A 14,278-nucleotide genomic window follows, 5' to 3' on the forward strand; every position below is an offset into this window, starting at 1 on the left:
CTCAAAACACTAATGACTTTTTCACTAATTGTAAATATTTCCTGAAGCTTTTCCTGTTACCTTTTTGAATAAAGATTCATTGCATTACAGACTGTTGTTTAATACAGTTAAGTACTGGAAATAATGCACTATTGCAGGCTTACTGTAACCTGAAAAAAAAAAATCCCTATTTCTGTGTTGGTCATTGAACAACTCCTTTGAAAACAATCCTTAATATTAAAATTATATTATTATTTAGTCTTGCATTGTGAAGTAATTGTTTCCATATATAGCTTTTCTGTGAACATCTATTTAAGCACCTCAGCACAAACATTACCCATTGACTTCAATGGGATTTATAGAAACTCAGGAGCTTTGGGAATCATAAGAGTTTTTTTCTTCTACATGTGGATTCAGACACCTGATTTTGGGAATACATATTCAGAAATATGGATATAAGTATCTTCAAATGTTGTTGGTTTCAGCCATTGTACAAATTCAGAAACTGAAATACTCGCACGCTCAGTATAGTAGAAACGAGGCACCATGTCGGAGCCGTGCTGTGAGTGCGGTACTTCAACAGCAGGTCCATCCCGGTGTGAGCGCCAAAGCCTGGAAAGGATCACAGGCACCGGCAGATCTGATAAGGACACACACTTTCACGCTTGTGTCCGATCCGGTTTCCCCACTCCCAGCTTTGCACACGCTCCTATCACCTGAGAAACTGGGAAAAATAAATTTAAAAATCCCCAAACCAAAACAGGAGTGAATGTTCCAGGGATGCCCTAACGCGACCGGCTCACGTTTGTCGGTCCCCGGTTTACCCCTTGGCGTAACTTTAGGAAGCCCGTGCTTCCTAAATGACGTCGCGGACGGGTCCCCTCTCTCCCGCCTGGCGCCCACGCCCCTACCTGCGGGTTGAGGCCCTGATCCAGGCCCACGCCTCAGGCCCGCGCCTCCAGGGCAGTGCGCAGCCATTATCCCACATCCCATCCGTCTTTAAACAGCATCAACGACAAAGCCCCGCCGTAGCCTTTTGCTGAGCGGAGCCCCTTGGCCGCCTGGGTTTGTCTTCTGTCAGCTAACCCCCTCTAGCGCTGAACCCGACGCATCTGACCTGCGGGCTGGCGGCCGCGGCGGGGCGACGGGGTGCTTTCCGGTGCCAGCCTCAAGCACGCACCGCTCCGCACGGCCGCGTTCCCGTCAGGAGCGCGTCTGAGGAGGGGCCGCCACTCCCTCTCCCTGCCTTTCTCGCCCTATTCCGCGTGCGCCGGGGCCTCCTGTTGGCCGGCGGGGCGCGTGTGGCGGAGCGCCCCCAGCGCGGAGCCCCGCTGGCCAGCCTGTGGACCCCGCACCCACCGGGCTGGGCGCAGCGGAGCGCCCCGCTCCCATGCCGGACGGGGCAATCACTCCGCGGGAGGCAGGGGAGCGGCGGGACTAAAAAACTGCAGCCGGCTGCGCGGCACGCAAACTGGGAGGGAGCAGCGAATATCACACCAGAGCCGACTGATTTCTGATTGCTCCGCGGCAGCGGGGGAGAGACAGACTGAGAGGGTAGAGCGGCAGAGCCAGGGACGGCGGTGAAGGGGTCGGGAACGCCATCCCGCAAGTTTCCTTGATGCCTTCGGGACCGTGAGGAAGACCCGGCCCTTCTCCCCTTCCCGCCTCAGGAGCTCTGCAGCGGGGACGAGACGCTCACCGTGGGAAACTGAAGCCCCTCGGCGCGACCCGCGGACAGGAATGCAGGGCGGACGGGGGACGAGGCTGTTTCTGTAGAGGAGGCTGCTGAAGGTGCTGGGGGAGCTTATGCGAGGCTGAAGGTGCCACTGGCCGGAGGAGGCTTAGGGAGCAACGTGCGACCTCTCACGCCGCCGCCTCTGCCTCTCAAGTTGTCAGACCTCTCTCGGCTCCCAGCGTCGCCGTCCCTCGCGACAGGGCGGCCGCGGGGGCTGCCAGCACCCCTGGCCGCCCTCGCCCTCTAGGCCACTGCCGTGCCCGGGGACGCCGCTGGCGGATGCGTCCGCCCCGGCCCGGGTAGTCCCCGGCGGCAGTGCAGGCAGCGCCACCCGGCCGGGCCGCATCAGACCGGACCTCGCCGCGACATTGGACGAGGGCGCCGCGGTGACGTTCCCCTCTGGCCTGAAGGAGGACGAGGAGCCTCGGCGGGCCGAGGACGCGAGGCGCTCGGCGAGTACCAGCCATGGGGTGTTGTGAGGTGAGGGGATTGCTCTGGAGAGTCGGCCTCTTCCTCCCCCTGCTGACAGCGCGCCCCGCCGCCACCGGTCGCGTCGCCAGCAACCACGGTAAGGGCAGCCGCCGGGTGCGGTGGGAACAGCCTCCCAACAACTTTCCGGCGGCCGTGGGGTGTGAGATACCGGCGGGCGGGGCGAAGGTCCGCACCTGCTCGCAATAGCACCAGTGCCCTCTGAAAGGGCGGGCTCCCACAGACGCCTCTCGGTAGGTGCGACTCGCCCGGCTTCTGAGGGAGCAAAAGGAGCGCGGGGGCGGGCGCGGCGGCTAGTCGCCCACCGAGCGACCATCTCATGCTTCCCCCTGTGCCCCCGACCCCGCAAAAGCTGGTTGTCTGGTGAGAGAGAGAAGCAGGATTCTGCTGCCTGCCCCCCTCCCCGGGCTACGTCTAGGGAAGGGCGAGGTGCTGTCTCCTGCCGAGCGGTAACGTCGCGGCTGCCGGGACTGGTGGGGCGCACGCGGGCTCTCCAAAGGCATTCCTAGCCGCAAGCGTTGTGACCGAGATGCTGAACAGCAAGTAGCCAAAAGTCACCTCCCGGTGCAGTGTTTGTGTTAGCATCTTTTTACTTGAAACGTGGTTTTAAGGTTTGCTTCAGTCCTGCAATAACAAAGTGTATGCAGAATGGGTTTGAGCGAGCTCACCGCACATTAAGAGAACCACATAAAGGTGCCTGACGTTCCTTAACACGCCTGTTTGTCCGATAAAAATCCCATTTAAAGTCTTTGTCACAGGTGCATGCTCATCAGGTCTTACTGAAGACAGTAGCTTAATTCTTTTAATTACAATGTCTATGTTTAAGAAAAATGCCTCTAAATTAAGAAGGGAATAATTCTGTTTCAAGAAATAAAAACGCATAGCACATCCAGGAAATAACAAATTTTGTCAGAAGAACTCGGAAAAAACCCTCCCATAACTGAATGTGAAGCATCATGTTATGTGCTGTCAAACATCTGGATAGAGCAGAGCATTTCCTTAAATGGTTGTTTAATGTGCATCTCTCAAGTTACGGAGGATGTCAGATACATTATTCCTAAACTAGGAGAGTCTTCCCTACTTTCAATATTTTGGTACAATTTAGCTTTCGTATTATGGGATTTTAAGGTGACACTAGTGAAAATATGGGACCTGAAGGGCAGCACTAAATGTGCTTCTCACAGGAATTATTTCACCTGCTACTATTGAAAGGAATGTTGAAAATGGCTATAGAGGAAAGTAATGAGCGGACAAAACAAACTGGGTTTAGTCATATGGTACTCTGAAATATATATTTTCACACTTCTGTTTTACAATCTCCTTTGAGTATTCATTGCGTCTATGAGGGGAACACTAAGAATAAAATATCTAGAAATAGGAAAATATGAGAGCATGACCAAAAATAACCCAAGCAATCAGAGGCAGTTATGACAGGGGCATTCCAAGTTTAGTTGTTACTTCTTTACCTCTTTGTCACTAAACGTGGTGAATAATTTCATGTTGTAACTGTGTAACATACAGCCTTATCAGTGCTGTATTAGTTTTGGCCCTTATTTTCACAGTCTCACAACACCTTTTTCTTTTCATGCCACTCTCATTAGTTCGTTTTAATAACTGCTACATTATTGCAAGGCTTAATAGGACACATGAATGTAGTTTAAAAAATGTATCCATTATGTGTTAAAGAGAAACCCAAGACACACATTATGCTTCAAAGATAAAGAATTTTTATTAAATAATGCAAGCTAGATTAGGTTTCTAAACTAATGTTTGACATTCCTGTTGTTAAATTAGTAGTATTTTAATAGTGTTTAAAAAGAGGTGAAAAATGGAGAAAATAGTTACCAAAACAGTTTAGCCCAAAGAAAAGTCTGTCAAGGTTGAAGTGTCTTTTTACTGTTGAAGTAACTTTTCCCAAAAAAGTTTTGGTATTGGGGTATTTTATAGAGAACTGATAGTTACCTAACTTCTGAATAATTTCTCTTTCTGAACCTTGTTTCAAAGCTTCCAATAAAGCGAGTGACCCTTTATCTTTGGTAGTGTCATTATACCATAGAAGTCAAGCAATAACCGTAACTGAACAAAATACATGTGAATTTACTGAATTAATACTGGTGTTTCAAAACACACACTCCACCCAACTAATCAAGTACTAGCAAAAGAGTTTAGTTTTAATGGTGACCTCCTCTGAATTCAGAAACTGGATGTAAGAAAATGAGTAAGACAAAAAAGTTGCCCGTTGTGTAAATACTTAAATACTTTAAAAAAAAGTTTAAAATTCCAATTACTAACATTTGAATCCCAGCTGTGAAGATTTTTTTTTTTTTTTTTAGTCTTGTGCAGTTAACTGAGAAAAAAAAAATCTTAATTTCAATAGGGTGGTAATTTTAGCATGTGCATTGTGGAAATATATGCAGTAATTGCAAAAAAAAAATTGGATTTTCACTAATAATGGTGACTTACCTTGGCTTTACTATTTGATATATTTGATATTCTATTTTGTATTTACAAACATAACAACACTGATACTAAAATGCAAAGGAATGTTTTCTTTGGGTTTCTTGATTGTGGGAAAAAAATGGAAGGGGAAAATTTTTATTAATCTGACTGTGTAAACAGACAACTCTTCCATTTAGCTGTTAGTGCTTTATTTCTTATTATTAAAGAGGGATCTTCAGAGAATTTATATACTCGTCTTACAAATTATTGTTACAGCTCTGTTGGGATTAATATTTTTGTTTGTTTTCCTAAACAGAAATATATATTTATATTTATGTAGTTCCAAGACTCTTAGCTTATTATTCTTCACCCAGTAAATCAATGTATGGTATCTTACAGTATCTGTAGCAAACAGACACAAATGATAATATTGACGGGGAAGTGGACTTGTTCATTCATTTTAATGAAGTGGTAAATTCAAAAATTAATTGTGGCAATGCCAAGGACTAACTTTTACTGCTAACAAAAACCCTATAGGTAGGCAGGGCCATGAAGCTGCATAGGAAAAATGTATTACTGCTGTTTGAAACAGAACTGCTTGAAACATAAGCTTTGGTTAATGGTGCAGGGTGGGTGCTTGTAGGTTCATGTTAATTTTTGTTAGTTGTCCATGACATCCAGTTATCAATGAGTTGTATTATTATGCAAAGATTCAGCCCGTAGTTTAGGTTTAATGTTTGGTTGCTAGAACACAATGAATTGGGCAATTACTTTCAAACCTAAAAATACAGATAATAACATCTGAGTTGAGGGCTTCTTTGTACAAAACATGTATGAGCTTTTTAGATAAAGGTCACATCAGGGTAACAGTTTGACAGTATCCTGTGCTAAGCATGCATACATATGTTTCCACATATATGTAAACCAGAAGGAATTTTTGTATCTTGGCTTCTTTCAGACTACATCTGCCATTATGTGTTACCAAGTGTTTTCTGAAGTAAATTAGGGAACTTGCAGAGTTTATAATGTGTCATGTCTATCAGTGAACTTGTAATGGGAAGTCATTGCTTTTTCAGTTGCCATGTACTGATAGATCTTGTGAGGTTATGCAAAGTTGATCTTTTTTTATGTGTCCTTTTAAAGGGCACCTATATTCATTTTCTTTCTTTTATTAAAAAAAAAGAGGTAAAAATAATGTCGAATGTCAGTTCTGAAATTTAAATAGATTTCATTTTCACAGTGATTACACTTGATGCAAATTGGGTAGTTCAAAGTAAGTAATTAAGCTTTTTGATTCTGGTACTACATTTTCAGATTTCTTGTAACCTTGAGTTCAAAGAAGTTGGCTTATTTCTTATTCACATGTTTATTTTTACATAGGTGCAATCCATCACAGATAAACACCATTCATACAGCACTCATAATTTTCCTGTACCAATAAGGAGAACAAGGATTCTGTGTCTGTAGAGACTGAACTTCTCTCAGAGAGACTAATGTTTTACTGCTAGAAGGTATCTCTGATAGATTTTGATGTTTAGTTGTTCAGCTCATATTTTTGTGAGCATTTACATCATTCTGGAAAAATGAGAAAATTAAATACACAGACCCATTTCACTAAAAGTGTGTCATTACCCTTTACATGTGAAAATAAAATAAGGAGCAAAATTGTATTTTAGTTTCATGCTATTAAAAAAAACTTTAAAAATATTTTTACCTGTATTCCCCACATCTCTGTGTGTGACTTGTGTACTAATGAGGACTTTGTAACCTCTGTAGTTGCAGATATGCATGAAAGTACTTGGTATCCAAAAGCCTTGGTTTGTATGCCATAAATATGAGATGAACAGATTTTCAGTTAATATTTCATGATATATTCCCGATGTGGTATTTAGCAATACTCAGTGCTGTTTGCGTATTTTATTAATTTGGTCTGGACAAATGAGAATGATTGATGTGGAAATATTAAAAACTTTAAAAGTGTACAGTTTAAGCAGATGCAGTTTAAAACCAAGTCAGTACAGTAGTTTTGATGTAATTTGAGGGTGTGAGAACACCACAGAGAAACTACCGTTGAGAAAGGAGGCAAGTTAAAATGTAAGCTAAATATTACAAGGAAGTGTGGAAAAAACCAACAACCACCAATTAAACAAAAAAAAAGAGAATAGTTGACAGTGAGCAGTGTTTTTTCCATCTCTTATGATTTATTTGGAGATCAATGATTTCAGTTTCAACCAGCATCTTGTCTCCATCAGGAAACAAGCCAGCATAATGCCTAGAAAACAGACCAGTGCAAAGGAGGTGACTGTCCTTTTCAGTGTCTGCTTGCTGCTCTCAAAGTGGCCTTCAGTATTGGTTCAGATGCACCTTGGGTTTGGTCCTGAATGGCCATTTTTATGCTCCTGTAAATTTAACAGTTATTTTTTTTTTGCCAGATAACTCTTTTGGCAGTAGTTTAAAAATGAGAGATGGGAAAAGTATTAAGGAAATTTTTTCTTATGGAAATTTCTGTGTTTCCAGATACACAGTTTTATATCTAATTAGGTCTGAAGTCTGTGTGAAGGGTTCATTCATGATACCTGATGTTAGACTTTTCACTTCAGAATTGTAGAGACATCTAGAAGTTCAGGAAATGGATTATTAGTAAGATAAATAATAAGTTAATATCCAATTTGTTGGGTATTTTTTAAAATGGAAAGCCCATCTTGTTTAAAATCTCCTTTAAGTGATTAGCAATATTTAGAAACTGATACACATGTGCAATGTGAGAAGCATGTTATTATTACTCTGTTAAGCTATATATCCCAATGTAGTGTAGCTATGTTGGGATATATTTTTATTCCAGTTGTGTGTGTATAGATGGTATGTTGCTATTAGAATCACTGGATTTCTCTTAATTTGACACTGACACAAAGAAGAGGCTGTCATTTTGTTTGTTATGCCTGTTAGCAGGCTGAACTCTGACAGAGAGAATGGTAAATAGTATGGAAATGAAATAGAGAAATAAATTATTTGTCCAAAATCTATCCTGACCTCCAGGAAGCATGTTATCATGTAGATGAAGTGAATAAAAAAACATTTGTGGTGAATAACATATCTTCAGAAACTGTTTCTGAACCTGTTAATAGTATGACAATCTTTATGATAAGGTGTTGGGACTGCAAATTGCTATTAAAAAGCAGATTTCTCTTACATGATAAAAACATGAAATCGTTTGCATGATTTCTTTCTGGTCTGTACAAATCAACTTACTCTATGAGAAAGTGATTTACCAGAGCTTTATCTTACATTACTTTCTAGTTGTTGATTGCTACTTCCTTACAATTTTGGTTTTATGAACTTCGATCTTGTCAATTTGTGTAAAAGTCAGGATTTTTCTAGTACTGTTTGTGATTTCTTGCTTAGAATAGATTTGTATGACCTGTTAAAACCTTAAAGATTTTAAAATGCACTTCTAAACACTTCTTTCCATTTCTCAACCTAGTCTTCAGAGTAATAATCACTCTGTCTTCTGTGGTAATTATGCCAGATTATTTCCAGACTGTACAAAAGTGTGTAAAATCTAACAGTGAAATTATTTTCAGATGTTTCATTTATCTTGCAATCCCCTGAGTTAGTCTTCCAGTCTACCGCTTATTTCAGCAATCCTTATGTTAGTTCCAGGGATGCTTTTGTTATCAATCTTGCAACACCACTTTTTGTGTAGCTAGGTTATTGATCGTCCACGTATCTAAGAGCAAGGCTTTTCTAAATAGGTATTAAAGTCTCTTCAGTTAATACAGCCTCCATTTGTAACACTATTTTTAATGTGTTACAGAACACAGCTTTGAGACCAATCTTGGCTTTAAACCACCTGCATGCTTTATTTGGATATCTGATTCTTGCTTAAAAAAACACCCCAAAACAACCCCAACAAATCTCAAAACCAAAACTCCTAAAATTTTTCCTATTCAGTAGGAAAACATTACTGTTTTAATGTTTCATGCACAACATAATAGTTCTGTATGTTAGCATTTCTGTTACTTAGGGTCTTGGATCTCTGTATTTGGAGTAAATTTTATCATCCTGTAAAAAAAAAACATACAGATGCTGACTATCTTGGTAATGATGATAATTTAATAATTAGAGATGTATTGATTTTAATCAATGAAGGTATTTTTAGGATGCTTCAGATACTTCTATACATGTAACAGTGTGAGAGCTGAAATCCCCCCACACTCACAATAACCAGGCTGGCTCGGTCTGGAAGCAAATGAAAGCTGTATTTGCAAGCAAATCTACAGTCTATGATGAAATGCAATGAATGTGTACAAATATACACCGTTCACAACATTTACAAATATGTACAGTCAACAGAAAAGCACAACCAAGCTCCCTTTGCTTCTCCCAAGGGGCCTCTTCCCATGGGGCCTCCCATCCCTCCCAGAAGGAATCCCCCCAGACTCCCCTGGCAAAAGGCAGAGAGTTAAGAAGCAGAGAGGCTGTTAGACTTAGCTTGTCAAGGTCAGTGTGTTATCTTCACGCAGAAAAGAAGAAGAAGCTGCCAGACACAGAAGCTGAGCAAGCAAGCTGAGTCCCCCACTCAGACTGCCCCAACTTTGTTTTGAGCAGAGATTCTTAAACATTTCTATCTATCCAATGGAAGTGTTTGGAATAATCATTATTATGATTTCTTAAACCCGATACTGACTTATTTACATTCTTTCGCTTTCTCTGCTTGAACTTTGAGAAGAAAAGTTAAAAAGACAGTTTTAAACCATCACAGTAGACAATAAAAAACCACCACCCAAACAATGCATGGGTATTTTCCACACACTTTTTTTTTTAAACTCAAAAGCATTTATGAGGAAATTATATGTAGATTTAAAAACTCCTTTCTGTAGAATAATCTTTGGATTTAAAATGTATTTTGTCTCTAAATATAAAAACCCAAGTTTAACAATTCTGAGATCTTGTTTCAAATATTTAGAAGCATTTCTTCATTAAAAAAAAAAAGATACAGCACAACAGAATAAACTGTATAAACATCAAACACAGTCTGGAAACAGGGTGAATCAAAATAAAGAACTTTAGATTTGGATCTTTTTCTTGTAAGGAATATGGTATTATAAAATTCATTTTTAAATGATCCCTTAAGTCCCCTCATATTCAATTCTATGCCTAACCTCATATCACATTTCAAAGTTCTGTGTCACTGTGATTTTTCTTTATGCAAAGGAGGAGACAAACTGAAATTGAGAGGAAAGATTTAAATCCTGGTTTTGTTTGTGTTACCCACCAGGCTGTGCTTCATTCACTTTGTCACCAGCCTCATGATCTTTACCTTTTCCTTCATTGTAGCGTTAATGTTGCTTGAAATACTCTTCTGAAAACATGGTGGTTAAGGGGGGCTGGTGCAACAGAGAAGCCCACAGGATGCTGCTGTGGAGCAAGATACATGACCAGGGCTGGCCTCTCATCCATGGATCTCTCTTCTTGCACCAGGTGGTACAAAACAGTCCCGTCATAAGAAACATGGAGGTCTTCCTTTTCTTTCATTTTGTTTCCCTTTTTTCCTCTTCCACTGTCCCCCGTGTTGTCCATGTTCATACTTCAAGATTCTACCTAAAGTCTATAGGAAGATAGAAGAATTTAAAGGTGTAATACTCTTAATTGTAATTGAAATACTTGGTTTGTGTTCAGGTAGATTTGCAAGAAGCTGGTAGTTTTTCTTCCTTAAAAAAGATAGGTTTATTTATTCAAAGTTGACTGAATTCCAGACAGTGTTTGAAGATGTTTACTGTTTGATGACTGGTTCTCCAAAAAGAGCAATACCAGACTAATGAGGGCTAGATGCACAGCAGCTCCTCATAGGTCAGTGCAGCTCTGCTGGATTGCATAAACAGAGTGAAGCTCTGCTGGATTGCATAAACAGAGTGAACATTTTAATATGTGTATGCATTAACTGCAATTGTAATACCACATTCTTTCATGCCATCATGTTTTTAAAATTACAGTTTTTATCTTAGTATAAAATCAGTCCTGTGTCACTTCTATACAAAAAGAAAGGTGGAAAGTAGGCACCATCTGTAACAAAACACTGTGAAGGTACACAGAGAACAAGGACATAGTAAAAGGTGTATTTATTGGGAGCTCTACTGTCTCAATCCATTTAACAGCTTCTGCACCTAGAAAAAAAGGGGAAAAGTCACACAGAGCAAACAGTATCATTGATGCATATGAGTGATTTGTCTTGGCGAGTGACCATTGGTTAGAGTACACTTTCTACTCTAATTTGTATTCTCTGGCTGCTGGTTGCTTCTTAGCTTAAAATAAAGGAATAAAAAATTAGAAAGCATTCTGTAAGATAATGCACTAGCATTTTAATCTTGGTAAAAACGATTATCTGTCTGGAATTTCCCAGGCCAGTTTTCCCAGTGTTTTCCAGAAGCTGGTTTAAAATAGAATTCTATAGGAAAAATTCTGTTGAAATTTAGAATTAAATTGTTCAAATATATCTTGGATTTATTGAAAAAAAAATATGAAGGGAGACCTAGCAATTTTTTCTGTAGTGCTTCCATTCTTCATGTCTGGAACTGGATTGTGGGAAAAGCATCTGGATGAAGGATTCATATTTCAAAATGTGATTTGAATACAGGACTTTGAGCTAGGCAAAGTGGGACCATAAAAAATTACATAATCCTACATATTCTTGTATCTGGCTATTAAAGATCTTTGAAGGGGAAAGTAAAGGAAATATAAAATCTTTGTTTGCTTTAGTTGCTGAATGATATGCCAGAACGATACAGTAGGAACACCCACTCTTTGATTTAATCATTCAATTTAGTGGACTTTATCTTTTAAGGGAACTTGCAATTTAAGTAAATATGAATACTCTTCGCATTTAAGAATGAACAAACATGATGAGAGATGAGGCACACGTGAGTTCAGCCAAACTTGCACTCAGACTTCCATCAAATGTGATGAAAATTCAGACTGCTGCTGCTGAGACATCAGTAGGAATGTTTAGCCTGTGATTTTGGTGTATGATAAAAAAAAAAACCACCACAACGTCATTAAATTGCAAATTTCCAGACAAAGAATTTCACAAAGAATTATTTAGTTTATTTAAGAAATATAGAGAAGCATTTCATACTAAGGATAAGAATTTGCTTTTGTGAATGGTGTATGTTGGAAGTGAAAAAGAAGTGTTGTATTCAGAGGAAGAGGAATGATTGTATACACTATGCAAAGAAAAGTCTGTTAGAGTTGCTGTTTAAGAACTGCCTCTGAAGAAATTTTGGGTTGTAAAAATCATTGAGGAAATCAGACGGATGGTTCCAAATGAATACAATGTTACCATGTACTCAATTTTTTTGTAGTCTATCTACAAGGCATCTAATGTGAATAAATGCCAGTGGTTGGAAGGAGGCCAACATTTGTTGTTGCTGTTGTTTAACATATGGCTCTGTCTGAACACTAGGCTGCATGCAGTTATTTTTTCAGCTCTGAATCTCTTAATAACTATTGTTTTTCACTATTGTTTCTGTGTCATTACAGCCACTAAGCTAAGGAGAAGAGTTAAAGGCTAGAGCTTTCAGCTTGGGTGACCACTTTGTGACACCCATTTCATGTTCAAAGGAATGAGGTTTTCATGGTTATCATCTTCAATGAAATTCTTTGTTATTTTTTTGTTCTCTGCTAGGAACATTTTGTTTGTGTGGCAAGATTTTGATGGTGGGCTACAGGGGTGGATTCTGTGAGAAGCTTCTAGAAGCTTCCTCAATGTCTGACAAGTCCAATGCCAGACAGCTAAATGGCAGTCAACTAAGCCTAAGTCAATCAGTGGTAGTGGTATGCCCCTATGATAACGTATTTAATAATAGGAAAAAGTTAATGTGCAACCGGAATTACAGTAGGAGTGAGAATATATGAAAGAAAAAAACTCTGTAGACACCAAGGTCTGCAGTGTGACAGAGGAGGTGTAAGTCCTCCAGGCACCTGAGAACAGATTCCTCTGCAGCCCATGGAGGACTCCATGCCAGAGCACGTGGATGCCCAAAGGAGGCTGTGACCCCACTGGAAAGCTCATTTTGAAGCAGACTCCTGGGGACCTGTTGAGAGAGGAGCCCATGCTGGAGCATGTTTGCTGGCAGGACTCGTGGCCCTGTGGGGGATTCATGGTAGAGCAGTCTGTTCCTGAGGAACTACACCCTGTGGAAGAGACCCATGCTGGAGCAGTTCATGAAGAATGCTGGAGGTGTCCAACCATGGTCAACCCACCATATCTTGAAAACACATGATCTGTCAATACTCACTTTGTCAAAAAGCGGTATGCAGATGAAATGCATTCATACCACACAAAGATCTGAAACTTTCTTGCCATTTCATATATCCAGTCTCTTAACAGCCTTCCTGAAGTCAGGATCTCAACCTCACAGCAGAAGCCTTGGCCAGCTTGCTCATGGAGCTCTTTGACTCCCATAGTCTTAGGAACAGCTATCTTTGATGCTAACTGTAAGCCATAGGGACTACTTTAGTTTTGGCTTTTCTTAACTTTTGGGTATGGGACTTCATAATCTCATTAATATATGTTACAGTGTGAGAACTGGAATCCCCCTCCCACACTGACAATAACACTTCACAACATTTACAAATATGTACAATCAACAAAAAACACAATGAAGTCCCCTGGCCCCCTTGAGGGGCTGTGCTTCTTTCCCAAGGGGCCTTCCCCAAGGGGCCTCCACCCACCCCCTGCCCTTCCTCAGGGAAACCAAACAGGGAAGAAAGCCGAGAAGCCGAGAGGTCTGTTAGACGTAGCTTGTCAAGGCCAGTATGCCGGTGTGTGTTATCTTCAGCCAGCAAAGAAGCAGGGAGACTGAGAGAAGACGGACTACAAGACTGCCTGACTGCCCCACCTTGTTTTGAGTAGTGATTCTTAAGCATTTCTATCTCTCCAATGGAAGTGTTTAGAATAATCATTATTTTGCTTTCTTACACCCGATAGTGATTTATTTACATTCTTTCACTTTTCTGCTCGAACTTTGTGAAGAAAATTTAAAGACACAGTTCTTAAAACCGTCACAATCCACCCCTTCTAAATAATTCCATTCTAAACTACTCTCCATCTAATCTAAAACAATACCTACAAAAATGAGTTAATAAAGTTCATAGTCCATTCCGGCTATCTCAGATGTAGATGACTCAAAAGTTCGAATCACAGGAAAAACAGAAAACGGCTTTTTTCCTTGCAGATGGAGCGGAGAAGGGAACAGGGAAGACCCTGAATTTCACCATTCTCTTGCATCACCCAGTAGGTGTGTGCAGGACCTTTAGCAGAAACCACATCTCAGACAGGTTTGGCCTCTCCTTAAGGAAAAAATACCAAAACATTTTTGCCTAACAGATTATTTAATAACAGGAACTCTATCACCTTCTTCCTTTTGTAACGAACCTGATTGAGTAGGTCCAGCTCGATTCACTGAACCTCTACTATTCACCAACCAGGTTGCTTGTGCTAAATGCTTCTCCCAGTTTTTCAAAGATCCACCCCCCATGGCTATGAGAGTGGTTTTCAGCAAACCATTGTAACATTTGATCTTCCCTGCAGCTGGTGCATAGTAGGGAATGTGGAATATCCACTCGATGCTGTGCTCT

The 14,278-nt window shown here is 40.8% G+C and overlaps 1 protein-coding gene across 1 annotated transcript in view; it reads left to right on the top strand.

Annotated features, from left to right (window-relative positions):
- The first annotated feature begins 2,179 nt into the window (after positions 1 to 2,179).
- LOC128974830 (ephrin type-A receptor 6) overlaps positions 2,180 to 14,278 on the top strand; it is a 604,268-nt gene continuing 592,169 nt past the window's right edge. The window contains exon 1 of the mRNA XM_054391568.1: positions 2,180 to 2,282. Within this exon, the coding sequence (XP_054247543.1) occupies positions 2,180 to 2,282 (103 nt within the window). The remainder of the gene's footprint in view (positions 2,283 to 14,278) is intronic.

This window comes from Indicator indicator, chromosome 1, assembly GCF_027791375.1.
Source record: "Indicator indicator isolate 239-I01 chromosome 1, UM_Iind_1.1, whole genome shotgun sequence".
NCBI lineage: Eukaryota > Metazoa > Chordata > Aves > Piciformes > Indicatoridae > Indicator > Indicator indicator.